This window comes from Salvelinus sp. IW2-2015, linkage group LG24 (assembly GCF_002910315.2).
Source record: "Salvelinus sp. IW2-2015 linkage group LG24, ASM291031v2, whole genome shotgun sequence".
NCBI lineage: Eukaryota > Metazoa > Chordata > Actinopteri > Salmoniformes > Salmonidae > Salvelinus > Salvelinus sp. IW2-2015.
Window position 1 is genome coordinate 1576682 of NC_036864.1, and position 16507 is coordinate 1593188.

The 16507-nt window shown below is 42.6% G+C and overlaps 1 protein-coding gene across 4 annotated transcripts in view; it reads right to left on the minus strand.

Moving 5' to 3' along the window:
* tbc1d22a (TBC1 domain family, member 22a) overlaps window positions 1-16507 on the minus strand; it is a 188177-nt gene that overhangs the window by 119931 nt on the left and 51739 nt on the right. For 2 of the 4 annotated variants that reach the window (XM_023969491.2, XM_023969488.2), the window contains exons 7-10: window positions 12375-12503; window positions 10032-10094; window positions 9535-9600; window positions 5337-5451 (exon numbers count right to left, since the gene is read on the minus strand). In XM_023969491.2, the coding sequence (XP_023825259.1) occupies window positions 5337-5451; window positions 9535-9600; window positions 10032-10094; window positions 12375-12503 (373 nt within the window). The remainder of the gene's footprint in view (window positions 1-5336; window positions 5452-9534; window positions 9601-10031; window positions 10095-12374; window positions 12504-16507) is intronic. The other 2 variants (XM_023969489.2, XM_023969490.2) reach the window with 2 other exon arrangements.

A 16507-nucleotide genomic window follows, 5' to 3' on the forward strand; every position in this document is an offset into this window, starting at 1 on the left:
GAGAGCTCTTGGACAGACAGGACTGAATGCACACCTCATTCSTCCCTTCATTATTACATGAATTTCCCTCACCTCTCCGCCATGACTTCTTGGCATAACTCCTTGGCCGTGACACCACCATAGAGTTCTTGCCTGCTTCCCACTGGCACACTGCCTGCCTGCTGCAGCCCCCTTAATTACTCCTGACGAGACCCCTACACTCACTCACACAAGTTATATCTTATTCCATTCACTTTGTACTGACATCCCTACTGCTCCTGTATAAAGCCCAGCAGTACTACCATAGGTCATCTTCCAGGAAACACGTGTAGCTTCCTCCTGACAGCACGGAGCCTCTCTCTCTCTCTCTCCAGTGTCCACACTGACAATCAGAAAAACACCACCAGATCTCATCAGTCCTCTCCTAAAGAACTTCAGCCAATCCAATAGAGGATCCATACTAGACCTGGGCGATAGGGACATATGGGAGATATAGACAAAAAATAATAACTATTTTGCTCGATAACAAATAAAATAAAAAATTATGGAGAGTTACTTTAAATTAGAGGCAGGGCTCTTCAAAGCATTTGCCAACATATTTGTGCATATTGGCTTATAGGCAATATTACTTACCACCTGAAGAAGTGGGAACTCAAAACCCTTATCTAGATTGCTAACTCTAAATATGACATTGCTGCTAGATTGCCATGTAGGCTAATTGATTCATCTAAATGTAGGCTAGTGTCCTACAAAAACTTTCCAGAGCTAGGCCTATAGGCTACTTGATATAGGCCTCTTCACTGCAAATGGCATACACCGCACCAAACTAATTACAGCCWACACCGGCTGCAAAGTGGTGCCATGAACTCAATATTRAGAAATGAATGATATGACTATCCTCACTGTAACTAGACAGTAGTTGCTTTAAAACGGTATTTCTCTCTCAAACGCATTTTGAGCAACGGGATTACGCTTCTGCTTCTCAGAATCCATCTTTCCCTCCTCCGTGCGCATAATGGAGAGAGGGAGAGAAATCGGCAGCCGACAGCGACACAGGGCAGAGGCAGATACTTTCACAGCTGGAATCAACATAATGCATAGGCTATTACTGTTGAACAAATAATAGTACAATATAGATCATGTGGATTTACATTAAGACGCAAAGAGGAAAGCAGTGTCGTTCTTGTTCGAAAAAACTGTATGCTGTTGTTCAATGCAGAGGGAATCTCGAGCTCGAGGAACTGCCTGGTTAAGTGACAGTGGGCATTAAAAGACACAAAAGCATTAGTGTGCAACTGCAGGCACCAATTCGGGGTTCCTGCATGAACCCCCCCCCCCGAGCAACCCACTGGTTCCAGCATGAAGCACAACGTCTTAGTCCTTGCGTCATCAAAGGAAGGAAGATAGACATTTGTTTGAAAAGTAGCAGCAACAAAGGAACAAAAATAGAGACAAAAAAAGCGATAGCTTTGCGTTGCTACAGAGCAAAGGCAATACGAGAAGACGCAGATGGAATGGCAGCCTTGATCCTGTCTGACAGACGTATTTAGATGGTGTTGATGTGAGAAAAAACATTTTAATAATTTCCCTGACAGAGGAAACGGTAATTCACATTTCACACAGCATGTCACTCAACTTCCTCACATCTTTTACCCCTCTTTCTGGCGTTACAGTGCCTCCAGAAATTATTGACACCCCTCAACTTCCTCACATCTTTTACACCTCTTTCTGGTGTCACAGTGCCTCCAGAAATTATTGACACCCCTCAACTTCCTCACAATCTTTTACCCCTCTTTCTGGTGTTACAGTGCATCCAGAAATTATTGACACCCCTCAACTTCTTCCACATTTTCTTGTGTTACAGCCTGAATTAAATTTTGTCAAAGTGGAATTATGTTTTTCAATATTTTTTACAAATCATTCAAAAGTTGAAATGTCTCAAGTCAATAAGTATTCAACCCCTTTGTTATGGTAAACCTAAATAAGTTCAGGGGTAAAAATGTGCTTAACAAGTCACATAATTTAAGAACAAATTCTTATTTGCAATGACGGCCTTTTTTTTTTTTTTACGAATAAAAATGATATAGGGCAATAAACACACATCACAACAAGAGACACCACACCACTACATAAAGAGAGACCTAAGACAACAACATAGCATGGCAGCAACACATGACAACGTGGTAGCAGCACACCATGGCAGCAGCACAAAACATAATAAGTTAGATGGAATCACTCTGTTTGCAATAATAGTGTTTAACATGATTTTAAATGTGTACCCCGTTTCTGTACCCCACTACAACACACAGGCGTCCTTCCTAACTCAGTTGCCGGAGAGTAAGGAAACCGCACAGGGATTTTACCATGATGCCAATGGTGACTTTAAAACAGCTACAGAATTGAACAACAACATTGTAGTTACTCCACAATACTAACCTAATTGACAGAGTGAAAAGAAAGCCTGTACAGAATACAAAACTAGGTAGCTAACATTGAATCTAGTTGGGGGTGATTGGGGTTATCTATTGAACAAGATACAGTGGATTTTTTTGAAATATTTGGTTGTTTACTACACTACCTTACTCTGTTTGAATCCTTAAAAAGATGGGTTGAGCTAAGGCTTAAGAGAGTGTGAATGATGCAGAATGGGTGTAGACAAAGAAGAGCTATCCAGTAGGTGTACTAAAACATTCAAGGGCCATTTTCTCAAAAGTGGAGTTACCAAAAGTTTCAAAGCAGAATTACTTTCCCATTGTTCCTCAACTGTAGTGTATGATATACACGTTTCTAGCTCTACAACTATCTAGTCTCTACTTTTATCCAATGTAAAAAAAAAAATACATAATTTAAAATGTTGCTACATCGAGCCGGTTGGTCACAAATGTGGATTAAGTCAAGGGATATGAATACTTTCTGAAGGTAGATTAAACACTGCCCCTAGTGGTCAGGCAGGGTGACACAGGTTAAGCAGTGTATTACAGTACACGACAAAAGCCTATAGCCAACATGCTACAGCTACATTATGTAGGCCTACTGACTACCGCAAACAAACCTACGCTTTTGAGAGACGTGTGAGCATAAGTGTGTGTGCGTAGCAAAGGGGGAAAACCCCTTCTGTTCTTCTATAGAAAGCAATAGCAATTGCATCTTTTTGGGGGGCAAATGAATGGAGTTTTTGGATAATCGCTGAGAATAAGGTCTGTGGCAAACACAGGCTTAGGAGATCTATATACGTTTTGTTCTATGAGAATCTTCATCAGCTAAAGTCACCTTTTGTGAATTTTGAAGCATTTACATAATTTTTTAAAAGTACATAAAGCACAACAGGCTTCATAATTCATAAAGGTCATGTTAACTGACTGATATTATCTCATAGAACAAAACGTAGATCTCCTAAGCCTGTGTTAACGCCGGCCATTCTTTTCGGTGTTCATCCGAAAACCCTATTCTTYCCCCCATTCATTTTCCCCATAGGAGCAGCTGAATGAACCAGAGGTAACTCATATCCGGGTTTTAGGACTACAAGCTGGCGAGCTCTATAATGCATGGTACCTAACAGCAGCAGGCACAACACASCATGACTTACTGGCCCTTCTATTACATCCCTGTCATCATGCATCTTTAACACACAGGGATTCAACCAGCACAATCCAGTGAGTACGAATCACACTATGGCTGCTACTACTGCAAACGCTGCTGAAAAACCACACACACACACACAGATGTATGCACACACATGCAAACACACACACACCTCCTTTCATCCTCCTCCTCAATACTCATTTAATGAGAATCAGCTACAATACAAAGCAGCATTGCCCTCAACAACAGTAATGTCCCGTAAGGGTTTGTACTAACACCTTGTGAAATGCTACTGAAGAAAAAACATTTAATTAGGAGTGTACGAACCCATCTATTTCCTTTAAAGACAGACTGATCCAGCTAATCAGTGGAGCTTTCTGACAAGATCCAGACATTAAAGCCAAGTCCAACAACACACACAGACAAAGAGAATMTGCCTCAGAGAGAGATGTCCTAAACTAACAGCTTTCAATTATATCTGAAATCTCCAACCCTCAGACTTCTTTCTTCTTTATTCAGTGATGGAGAGTTCTTCCTTTTCATCCCAAAGTGATGGAGAGYGAACATCTCAGCATGACTGAATTGAATGAAAGGGATCAAATCTAACTTTATTTAACGTGCATTCACGCCAACGTCAGCCCTCATTCGGCCCCGTAGAATAYTGGGTAATAATAAATGGCTGCCAGCTAGCTGTGAYGCAGCACCATCAAAAGTTGAACTGAGTGTGCGTATACAGGTTAGTGTGTGTGTGTGTGTGGGAGGGAGAAAGCGAGSGAGAGAAAGCTTCAGACAGAAGCGTAATTAGCCTGCTCATTCTCCAGCATGAACACCCCAAAATCGCTCTATCCCTCTCTYTCTCTTACCCGCTCTCTCAGAAACAAAAACAACAGACAGCACATCAAACCATCGTGTTACGTGTCAGGCGGAGCACGTTTGAAGGTTTGTTGGCTTTGTAAGCTTTCAAGGCTCATCAGCAGACAGCACATGAAGATGCATAGAAACAGTGCCAAGCAGGCCAGGAGACTTTGAGGATCTGACAGACAGACAGACGAGACGGGGGTCCGAGTCAGAGACAAGGAAAGAGAGGGTAGTCAAAAGCAACAGAAACAACTATTTCTGTTTCACGCTTCAGTAAGCAAACAACTGCAATCCCCCGGGTTCACAACCCACCTTCTCCCCATGCCTTTAGAGCACCCCCTGGAGTGGCAGAGCAGCCATTTATTCATCATCTAGGAACACAAGCACGCTAGAGCACATACACTCCCCCTAACCCCACCYACACACACACACACACAATTTGAGATGTGTCACTCTCAGCATATCAATGTTTTAGGCTCAGTTCAGTTTACACAACACAAGAGAGCATTAAGTCCTCAATGTAATGAAACATTCATAACAAATAATTTACACCACATAAACTCACACAGCAGGGATCCAAGCAAGCTCTATTGTGAGAGGAGAGCTTATTAAAACATTTAAACTGGTATCTCTTCACGGCTTGGTATTCCCTCGAGTGAGGGAAGCGGAGGGACTGATGTACTTGAATTCAAACGCATACGCTACTATCTAGTCTTTGGCTATCTATTCCAGCGATGGAAGCAGAAAAATTGGATTTTTCCCTTAAATGAGAGAAGCGGCTGGGAGAGAGGGACTCACCAACCTACAAACACATTATCTAGTCTTTGGCTCTTCCGTTCAGTAAGGGAAGAGAGGAGGGAGTAAGAAGAGGACAGAGGAAGAGGAGGGCGGACGAAGAGGGAGGACGAGGGACTCACTGATGTACTCAAAGACGTAGACAACGAAGAAAGGCGTGACGAGGTCGTTGATGCCCTGCACGTAGCCGCTGGCCGGGTGGCGGATAGCCCAGATGAACAGGATACGCTCAAAGATCTGACGGACAGATGGAGGAACATAGTCAGCACACACACACTGTGTATAGAGCACAGTGCATAGAGGAACATGGAAGCTACTTCCAGAATCATTATACACAAGCTTTTGTTTCAACAGTATTTGTAAATTGAGTACAATCAGTAAGCTTGTTTTAATGTGCTAGTTAAAGTCCAATTCAAGGACGATAAAGTCAATCTAGCCATCTACGATATGCCTAAAGAGGAACAGACATGCTACAGAAGACAAAATCCATGTAAAACAACAGTGAATAATGTTGATTTACTTCTGTTTTAATGTGTTAGACTTCCTTTAACAAGGTCACACGATGGTTTCAAACCAACACAGAATAGCCCCATCCCTTGCCGACCAATCAATCAGAGAGTAATATCGGATTAAGTTGTAAACAATGCATGTTTTAATCGTCGACATAAAAGGTTTGATTGTGTTAGAGAAGTGAGGAAATTASACAGAAGAGGTATAGGACAAGCATGCGTGGTGAGCGGGGAGACATGGAATTGGAGCGTGTTCCAGAATGTCCTATTGAGGTTCTTGGAAGTGAAGAACACACGACACTTCAACATCAATTTCTCATCGACGGGTTGGACCCGTCTGCCTCTCTACTACTGCTGGATCAAGAACTTTCTTTTTGGCCTTTCTTTCTCTAATCTATTCTGCAAGGCAAACACTTCCATCTTCGTTACAGGCTCTGTCTATGTGGGTCTTAAATGTTTCACCTTGAATGCTGTCAGACCCCAAGAATTAAAAGAGGCTTGAAGTTCAGCGCAAATCAACCACGCAAATTATCCGCGTCCCAAATGGCACACCCCCCCCCCCTTAATAGTGCACTACTTTTGACCAGGGCCCAGAGCATGCTGGTCAAAAGTAGTGCACTATATAGGGAATAGGGTGACATTTGGGATGCATTTTTATATTTCCATTCTCTTTCTCTTCCCTCTTCTAGTCTGGCCCCTGAATGTCTGTGCCGGTGTTCTGACATGTCAAGCGATGCATCACACGTGCAGAGCGCTTTCTCGGACGCCATGTTTCTGTCATTTTTCTAAACAAAACACATTTCTCAAATTGTGATCGCCCCMGGCCTCAAAAAACATGTTGGTTGGCTGCCTGGGGTGCTGGCGTGTTATGCTAGCTAGTATGGTTTGGCGGTGCCCTTCTAAAATGCCGTTACATGGACATGTATGGGATTCACATCTCCCTACTGCTKCCCCCCTGCTTTCATCATCAAAGTGGGGTGGGGAGGAGAAGGGGGAGAAAAAGGGGGAGTGCTAATGTGAGTTTCTCCCTTTAACAGCCCACCCTCCCTTCTCTCCTCCTCATCCAAGTCATTCCCTTTGCCTCCCCCCACCTTCCCTCTCCTCTTTTGGTCCTCTCCCTCCCTGAAACAACCCACGTTCTTGCTCCTCCTCATCTCCCTGCAGCCAGAATCGGTAACTGATTAGATGGGGGTCAATCAGGAGAGGACAGGGTTGAACAGTGTCAGTGTGTGAGGGTTAGGTCCAGACAGTGTGTTATGTTATGGTTATGCAGTGTACAGGCTGCCCATCAAGTCACAAGCGCAAGGAATCAATGACAGTGAGTGGCCAGCAGACTAGACCCAGATCTCCATGTTATTTTGCCCAAAAATGTAGTAGTGAAGAGTTGGCTTGGCTATTACAGATCAGGGATAAGGCAAGCTTTACAATACAGCAAAAAAAAGGGGACAAAAGCCTACTAAAAACCATAGGACTGATGAGTTATGTACGTTTTAAGCCAATAACTTGTGCATACTTCAGTGCACCATCACTGAATTATTTCAATTTGATCATGCATAAAAGCACGACTTGCTTGGATGAGCATTAGGCTTTCACCCCTGTCACCCTCCTCATCCTTCTCCTCTTTTCACCCACAGTGCTACATTGCCTCCTCAAGGGAAATCACGAGGAGACAGAAATGTACGTACGGACACACGTGCACGCGAACAAACACACACACACACACGTGTGCTTCTCTCTCGCTCTAGCTTCATGTCCCCATTAGCTCACTGCTAATGTGTGAACAGCATGTCTACAGCCATAGTGGTCCACCGAGGCCAACTTCATGTCCAGTGCTGTAGGTCTCTTAGGGAGAGACCTCTACCCACGCGGTGAGACAGACAGATTCCATGTCTGTGCCTAACAAAAACTAAATGTTGCATTAGTCAGTCATTTACGGTGTCAGGAGAGTCATACCGTGCCTATAGAAAGCCTACACCTACTTCAGCTTTTTTCACMGTTTTTTGCGTTACAAAGTGAGATTTAAATGCATTTAACTGTCACGTTTTGTCGTTGACTTACACAAAATACTCTGTAATGTAAAGGTGAAAAGAAAATGACTTTCTCGCCAAATGAATACAAATTAAATAACTCAAATACAGTCATTGCATAACTATTCACTCCCTTCGGTAAGGCAAGCCTAAATGAGTTCAGGAGTAACACGTAGCTTACCAAATCACATAAGTTAYATGTGAAATAATAATAGGGGTTGACATGATTCTGAATGACTACCCCTTCCTCTGTCCCTCATACATCCATCTGTCACATTTTTCAAAACCCTCAAAAAGACGRGCAGTGATCGGTAAATGGATACCAATAACAAATCAGACATTGACAATCTCTTTAAGCATGGTACAATTAAGCATAATTATGCTGTGGATGATGTATTAAACCACCCAGACACAGCAAAGATGCAGCTGTCCTTCTGAACTGAGCTGCAGGACAGGAAGGAAACTGTTGAGGAATGTCACTATGAGGCCATTGGGGATTTTAAACAGCTACAGTTAAATGGCTGTGATGGGAGAAAACGGAGGATGGATCAACAACGTTGTAGTGATTTGACATAAATTACAGAATTGAAAAGAAGAATAAAAACACACAAAATAAGAATATTCCAAAACATGCATATGTATGCAACAAGGCACTAAAGTAATACCGCAAAAAAAACACAGCAAAGGAATAACAATTTTGGCCTCAATGCTAAGCCTTATGTTTGAGGTAAATCCAACAACACATCACTGAGTAACTGCCTCCTTATTTTCAAACATGGTGGTGGCTGCATCATGGTATGGGCATGCTTGGCATTGGCAAAGACTGGAGTTTTTCAGGATGAAAAGAAACGTGATGGAGCTAAGCACAGGCAAAATCTGCTTCAGTCTGCTTTACACCAGCGACTGAGCGAAGAATTCACCTTTCAGCTGGACAATAACTTACAACACAAAGCCAAATCTACACTAGAGTTTCTTACCAAGAAAACACTGAATGTGAGTGGCCAGTTTTCATCCCACTTATAACACAATAAAATGTGAAGAAATCCAAGGGAGGTGTTGACTTTCTATGGGCACTGTATGCACACAGACGGTGACAATCAGAACTAATGGAGACTGAAATTGTTGATTTTTAGACAGCTCTGCGGTTGCATGCGTCACCATACCAACGTATTTCGGGACAGAAATAAAAATGATCCACAATTAAATGTAAGAAATTGAAAACAGTAGTACGAAGGAAAGAGGAGAGTAGGAAGAGGGGAAGAGAGAGAGAGGAATAGGCGAGGGAGAGCGAAAGAGAGAGGTATAAGGAGAAAGAGGGAGATGCAGATATTGGGGTGGGTGTGTGTGAGGACGGCTGGCCTATTCATTAGTATTCTCTCACAGCACTGAGGTAGTAGTGTGGCCTGGGAGGGGAACGGAGGTAGAGGCCAACAGAGGACACGGCGGAAGAGGGGTGCGACTCGCAATACTGAACACACTTATGCAGAACACACAAGCAGACACACTCCATTATATCCAATGACAATCTGTTTTCTAAAATACTCATTGCAGAGTGCAACAAAAAGACTCATACCAGAGTGCATACAAAAAAGCACTGAAGAACATTCCATTACAACAGATGGTTTCCACTCTTTAGTAGTCAAGAGAGAGTGTGAGTAGACGTGCACGCATGCGTGGCGCAGTGTGTACACAAGACGACGAACAGGATGTCATACATTAGCTAGGTGTAGGCGACTGACTGCCTGGGCAGGGRTAGTCAGTGTGTTCTGTATAGAAGGTCTCACCTCTTGGACAGAAGCTTGTTGAAAGAGAGGAATAAGGGGATTAGTTCTCGGTATGTCAATGTGAATCTGCAGAGAGGAGAGAGAAAACACAAACAGAAGAGCAGCCGAGGTTATCATATGCCGTCACAGAGAGGGAAGAGAGGAAGAGAGAGCACTGGTTAGTGGATGCACTGGATTCAGGGTCCAAGGCGTGTACTGACGGCAGAGAACTGAAGAGAACTGGAGCTCCTAGGCTATATTTCTGAACTGGGTGGAGGGGTAGTGTGGCTCACTAGCTCTCTGCAAACCAAACCACATTTTCTCTATAGAAAATGGGTGCAGGGCACAAGCACATACGTGTGGAGGAGAGCCTCGTCAAACCAGAGAGCCACTTTCACCCAGTTCAGAAGTTGGAGCCTGCAGACAGATGGACAAACACTGGCAGGGCAGACGGGAACAGGACCGGTGTCATGCTGGCGAGAGAGGGTTTGGTCTGCAGCCCCTTTAACCAGTCTTACCTCGGTCACCATAGGCTGCAGCATTAGACACTCCGGACTCATCCGGGGGATGTCTATACGAATCTGGTGGCGTGGAGAAAACAGTAAACACAAACACATCACACACACACATTCAGTCGTCACGCATACACACACGGACCGTGCACAACATACACACAAATGGACACACACCTGGGAAATAAAGTCAACACACTCAACTGAACACATATTCACAGTGGACTTTTTCCCAGCCCTAGATGTGGAGGGGGGAAAACTGCTGTTTTTCACAAAAAGTACATACTGCTACACACACATCAACATGAGACAATTCAACGGGATATAGTACAGAAATGTGACTGTATAAAATAGGAAGCCTCTGAGACTAACATTCAACAAACAAAAAAATACAGGAGATGTGGGAGGGAGCGCCTGATAGTTCCCTCCTGAGAGTGTGGGAGGGAGCGCCTGATAGTCCCCTCCTGAGAGTGTGGGAGGGAGCGCCTGATAGTCCCCTCCTGAGAGTGTGGGAGGGAGTGCCTGATAGTCCCCTCCTGAGAGTGTGGGAGGGAGCGCCTGATAGTCCCCTCCTGAGAGTGTGAGAGGGAGCGCCTGATAGTTCCCTCCTGAGAGTGTGGGAGGGAGCGCCTGATAGTCCCCTCCTGAGAGTGTGGGAGGGAGTACCTGATAGTTCCCTCCTGAGAGTGTGGGAGGGAGCGCCTGATAGTTCCCTCCTGAGAGTGTGGGAGGGAGCGCCTTTCTAAGGAGTTTTTCCAAGCCACCGTTGCTAGCTCTTTGGGGTTTTAGGCTGGGTTTCTGTATAAGTACTATGTGACATCCACTGATGTAAAAAGGGCTTTATAAATACATTTGATTGATTGATTGATTGAAAGAGAAAGTTGGAGCGAGAGGGGGAGTGTGAGTGAGCGAGAGAGCGAGAGAGCGAGAGATCCATGTACAAAAACAGAGATAGACGACTGTAGGGAGATGAGAGGAGTTACAGAAGAGAGACTGGGGAACAGACAGTCACAGGCCTTGCACTGCCAATGTCAGGAAGTTGAGCACTGACTCAGGAACAGCAGGGAGCCTGTGATCAGACAGAAAACATCCTCTGCCACTGAACACAGAACTGAGATCAGTGTAGAGAAGAACGGTCTCCAGACTCCCTGCTGAGACGACATTTCTACTCAGTTTGCTGGAAGCCTAAAAAAACTCCCATTTTAAAGTAAATATCTGTCATTTTCTTAAAGGCAAAGAGAGGACTTACCTCTATTCATCTTACTCTAGCGGGAAACGGTKGTTGATCTCAGCATAGTAAATATTGTCGCACAATAGTAAATATCGACAATACACCACATAGTAAATATCATGCGTGCATGTATTACTATCCTCGTGGGTACCGGAAATCACCAAAAGGATAGTAAAACAAGGACAATTCACCCTCGCAGGGACTAAGGCTATTTTAAGCTTAGGGTTAGGAGTTAGGTTTAGGGAAAATAGGATTTTGAATGGAAAACAATTTTAGGTGCCCACAAGGATAGTAAAACATATGATGTGTGTGTGTGTGTGTGTGTGTGTGTGTGTGTGTGAATGTGTGTGTGTGTGTCAGCAGAAGTGATTTCCCTGATAAACAGAGGGAGGGAGAGAGTCTGACATTAACGGTGGGAGGGTCTTTTTTTTGAGAGAGAGAGAGAGAGAGGGTCATTCTTGTCTAGCCTCCATAGTGGCACTGCTATGTGTGAGAGGAGAGCAGCATGAAAAACCACTTATCACCGTATAACTGGATCTGTAATGCAGCCTCGCGGCCGCTGACAGACTATGGCTTGGCTAGTCTGGGCTGTGGGTGAACCAACACATCAGGGACAAAGAGAAATGGCTGGTAAGAGGGCTTGGGGATTTACACCCACAGGACAGCCCATTCTATCTGCACAAATGAATATGTCTGCCGTCACTGAGGTGAAGGGGTCTGAACTGTAGATAGCCGAGGAGGAATTATATTTATCCACCACTGTAACGGATGAACTGTGGAGGAGCTGAGCTTAGGATAGACAGACTGCTCTCAATATATGAGTGCATGGGCTCCTGAGCGTCACTACAGACACTGGTTCAGTTCCAGACTGAATCACAACTGGCCGTGATTGGGAGTCCCATAGGGCGGCGCACAATTGGCCCAGCGTCATTAGGGTTTGGCCGGGGTAGGCAGTCATTGTAACTAACATGCCTAGTTTAAATAAAGGTTAAATAAAATATCKCAGTGGATATAGGTATACAGAAAGACAGGGGGAAAGAGGAGCGAAAAAGAGGGAGAGAAAGAAATAAAGAGTGACAGAATGTGACTGTGTGTGTAGTCATACACAGCATCCTTACCTGTCTGTATGTGTCTTGGTGGTGCTCGTCGTTGCGCGAGTCGTAGTACTGTTCTATGAAACCAAAGTATTCCTGTCTCTTCCTCTGTAGCGTGCTCTCTCTCCTCTCTGTGTTGGCAGGAAGGTAACCCTGGGAAGAGTATACTAGAACAGTTAGGATAGCATATGCTCCTCAAACTCAACTCAGGACCTCGAAGCCAGTTCCACTCCTTTAAAAAAAATATGTTTTATATTTTATTTTATTATTTTCCCCTAACCCTACCACCGCTCCCCTAATTGGAGTAAACTAAACGGACAACACATCCTAGGATTCTTTTGTTTGTTTTTAGTCCCATCCGTCAGCTACCCTCAACCCCTCCCATCACTCTCTCTCTCTCCATTTGCCATTAATGTTTCAACTGCGATGTGATGTTCAACAAAAATTCTGAACCTTTCAATTCTCAGTTTCTACAGATTGTAAATGAAAAGATAAACATTTTTGGGAAGAGTATTATTATATTATTGATCAATTGACTTCTCGGATCACCCAGCAATTTTATTTGCGGAGTTAACTCCAGGTAAATGTTGCAACTCTTCAGCCATTCCTGCGACCAAATACAAGCTACATATGGATAGTACTTAAACAAATAATCCTGTCTCTTCAAAGMAAAATCTGTAGAACTGGTACAGTTGTATCACCCATATATGACATTCTATTGGTTATAAGAATTTTGTACAACAATTTTAATTGAAAAACGAGGTTTTCAATCCRGCGTTGTTTTGTGTATCAGTTCATAAACCATGTGCCATTGAACAGGTCCATCGAAAATCAGTATGGCAAAGCTGCCAGTTTTTTGATCCTTAACTGAAACTGGTATACTTTTTTATTTATCACAATTTTCTTTAACCAATTTTGGTCTTTAATGCAGGGACAACAGGCAAGTTTCTAACTTTCTCCCCTTCCATCTTTGAGGTAATGCTGCAACTTGTTGGTTGCAATTTTAGATAGAGCAGACATTTCCATATATTTTTGTTAGCTGCATGTGTGACATAACTCCACCAGTCGTATCTACGATATAATTTAGAAAAAATGATACCGGTTTTGTTTAAAAGTTAGCATATTTGAGTTAAACCATAATAATATTTGTTGTAATAATTTTCTGTCTTTTCTGGTGGGTTAAACTGATATTGCAACTTTCCATGGCTTGTTTTAAAAAATACGTTATTTTGGAGCTGTATTCTGAATAAAGGGGAAAAGGCCATTCTTGAACACTGGGTGAGCCATTCTTACTAATCTGCTAGAGAACCAGTTCGGATATAAATATAGCTTTTGTATGACTGAAGCCTTTAGTGAGAGGTCTAATGCTTTAATATTTCGTAATTTCTGCCCTCCGAATTCATGACTCCTTGCTGTCYCCAGTCMACCTGGCCTTGCTGCTGTCCCAGTTTCAACTGTTCTGCCTGCGGTTATGGAACCCCTACCTGTCCCAGACCTGCTGTTTTCAACTCTTAATGATCGGCTATGAAAAGCCAACTGACATTTATTCCTGATTATTATTTGACCATGCTTGTCATTTATGAACATTTTGAACATCTTGGCCATGTTCTGTTATAATCTCCACCCGGCACAGCCAGAAGAGGACTGGCCACCCCTCATAGCCTGGTTCCTCTCTAGGTTTCTTCCTAGGTTTTGGCCTTTCTAGGGAGTTTTTCCTAGCCACCGTGCTTCTACACCTGCATTGCTTGCTGTTTGGGGTTTTAGGCTGGGTTTCTGTACAGCACTTTGAGATATTAGCTGATGTACGAAGGGCTATATAAAATAAACTTGATTGATATTCATTATATAAACATAACTGTTTAATTTTGTCTGGCTTGCCATGCCAAATAAAATGTAATATATTTTGCACATATATTGTAAAAAACAAGTTGTTAGGTATAGCCAAAGCCATAAGCAAATAGGTAAACTGGGATATGACTAAAGAGTTAATCAGGGWGATTTTTCCACAAATAGACAGGTATTGTCCTTTCCAGGGTAGCAAGATAGCATCTATTTTTGCTAACTTTCCATTCAAAAAGGCACACGCACATCTGAGCTATCTTTGTTGCAGGTGCAAGGTAACAACTGAATAATATGAGAGAGAAAATAAGAAACCCGCAACACTGCTAGTATCACTGCCCTTTATTACGCTTTACATATCGGCCTCAAGGCCTCCAGAGGTTAGGGAAAATGATCTGTATCCTCGATGAGGCTATGGTGGGATCCAAATTGTGGATTTAAAAGAAAACATGAATCATCAGCGTACAATGACACTTTTGTATTTATGCCCTGGATTTCTTGACCCCTTGATACTATTGTTGGATGTGATTTTAATAGCCAACATCTCTATGGCCATAATAAATAGATATGCYGATAGTGGACAACATTGTTTTACTCCTATTGACAGTTTAATACTATGAGAAGTAGCCATTATTTACTATTTTACAACTTGGGTTACTATACATAACATTAACCCATTGTATAAGAGATTCTCCAAAGTGGAAATATTCCAGCCATTTATAATGTAAATTCCAGTCGTATTTTATCAAAAGTATTTTTGAAAGTTAGCTATGAATACCAGGCCTGGTTTCCTGGATTTTTCATAGCGTTCTATTGTTTCCAGTACTTATATTATCTTTAATCTATTGTCCATGTAAAAAATATTCCTGATTAAGATGAATAATATCCCAAAACAAATTGTAATTCTATGCATTTTGCTAGAATTTTTGCRTCACAACACTGAAGTGTAAGGGGCCTCCAATTTTAATGTACAGGATCTTTATATAGTGCATTCAGAAATGGGACTTTTTTCACATTTTGTTTCCTTACAGCCTTATTCTAAAATGGATTTAACACATTTTGTTCCTCATCAATCTACACACAATACCCCATAACGACAAAGCGAAAATAGGTTTAGACATGTTTGCAAATGTATTAAAAATGAAAAGAACACAAATACTTTAACATAAGTATTCAGACCTTTTGCCGGGAGACTCGAAATTGAGCTAAGGTGCATCCTGTTTCCATTGATCATACTTGAGATGTTNACAAATACTTTAACATAAGTATTCAGACCTTTTGCCGGGAGACTCGAAATTGAGCTAAGGTGCATCCTGTTTCCATTGATCATACTTGAGATGTTCCTACAACTTGATTGGAAAGGAGGATACCTAGTCAGTTGTACATCTGAATGCATTCAACTGAAATGTACCTTCCGCATTTAACCCAACCCCTCTGAATCAGAGGTAAATCAGAGAGGCTGCCTTAAAATCGACATCCACGTCATTCTAACCCGGGGAACAGTGAGGTAACTGCCTTGCTCAGGGGTAAAATTACAGATTTTTACCTTGTCAGCTCCAGTATTTGATCAAGCAACCTTTCGGGTACTGGCCCAAATTCCTACCCACTAGGCCACCTACAGCCCGATTGAAGTCCACCTGTAGTAACTTCAATTGATTGGACATGATTGGGAAAGTCACACACCGGTCCGTAGAGCTCCAAGACAGGATTGTGTTGAGGCACAGATTTACTTCACTACAGTCCTAAAAATTATGTACTTTTTACTCCATACATTTTCCCTGACACACAAAATAACTTGTTGGTCTAATTCACACACTTATCAAGAGAACATCCCTGGTCATCCTTACTGCCTCTGATATGTCGGACTCACTAAACACAAATGCTTTGTCTGTAAATTATGTCTGAGTGTTAGAGCTTGCCCCTCTCTATCAGTAAATAAAAGTAAAAAGAAAATGATGCGGTCTGGTTTGCTAAATATAAGGAATTCGAAATTGTTTATACTTAAGTATATTTCATACCAAATACTTTTACTCAAGTAGAATTTTACTGGGTGACTTACGAGTCATTTTCTACGAAGGTATCGTTACTTTTACTCAAGTATGAACATTGGGTACTTGTTCCACCACTGACCAGTAGTCCCCAGTCACCTGATTTTAGTTAACAAGCACACAACACGAGAGACCGGAACCTTGTGAGCAATGTTCCCTCTAAGCTGTGAGGGCGCACAGCCCCACGCGACTGCCGCGCAGAAGAAATATCAGCCCCTTTAGTTAACACTATCAAACTTTCCCTCCACTGTGTGAATTGTGAACGAATCA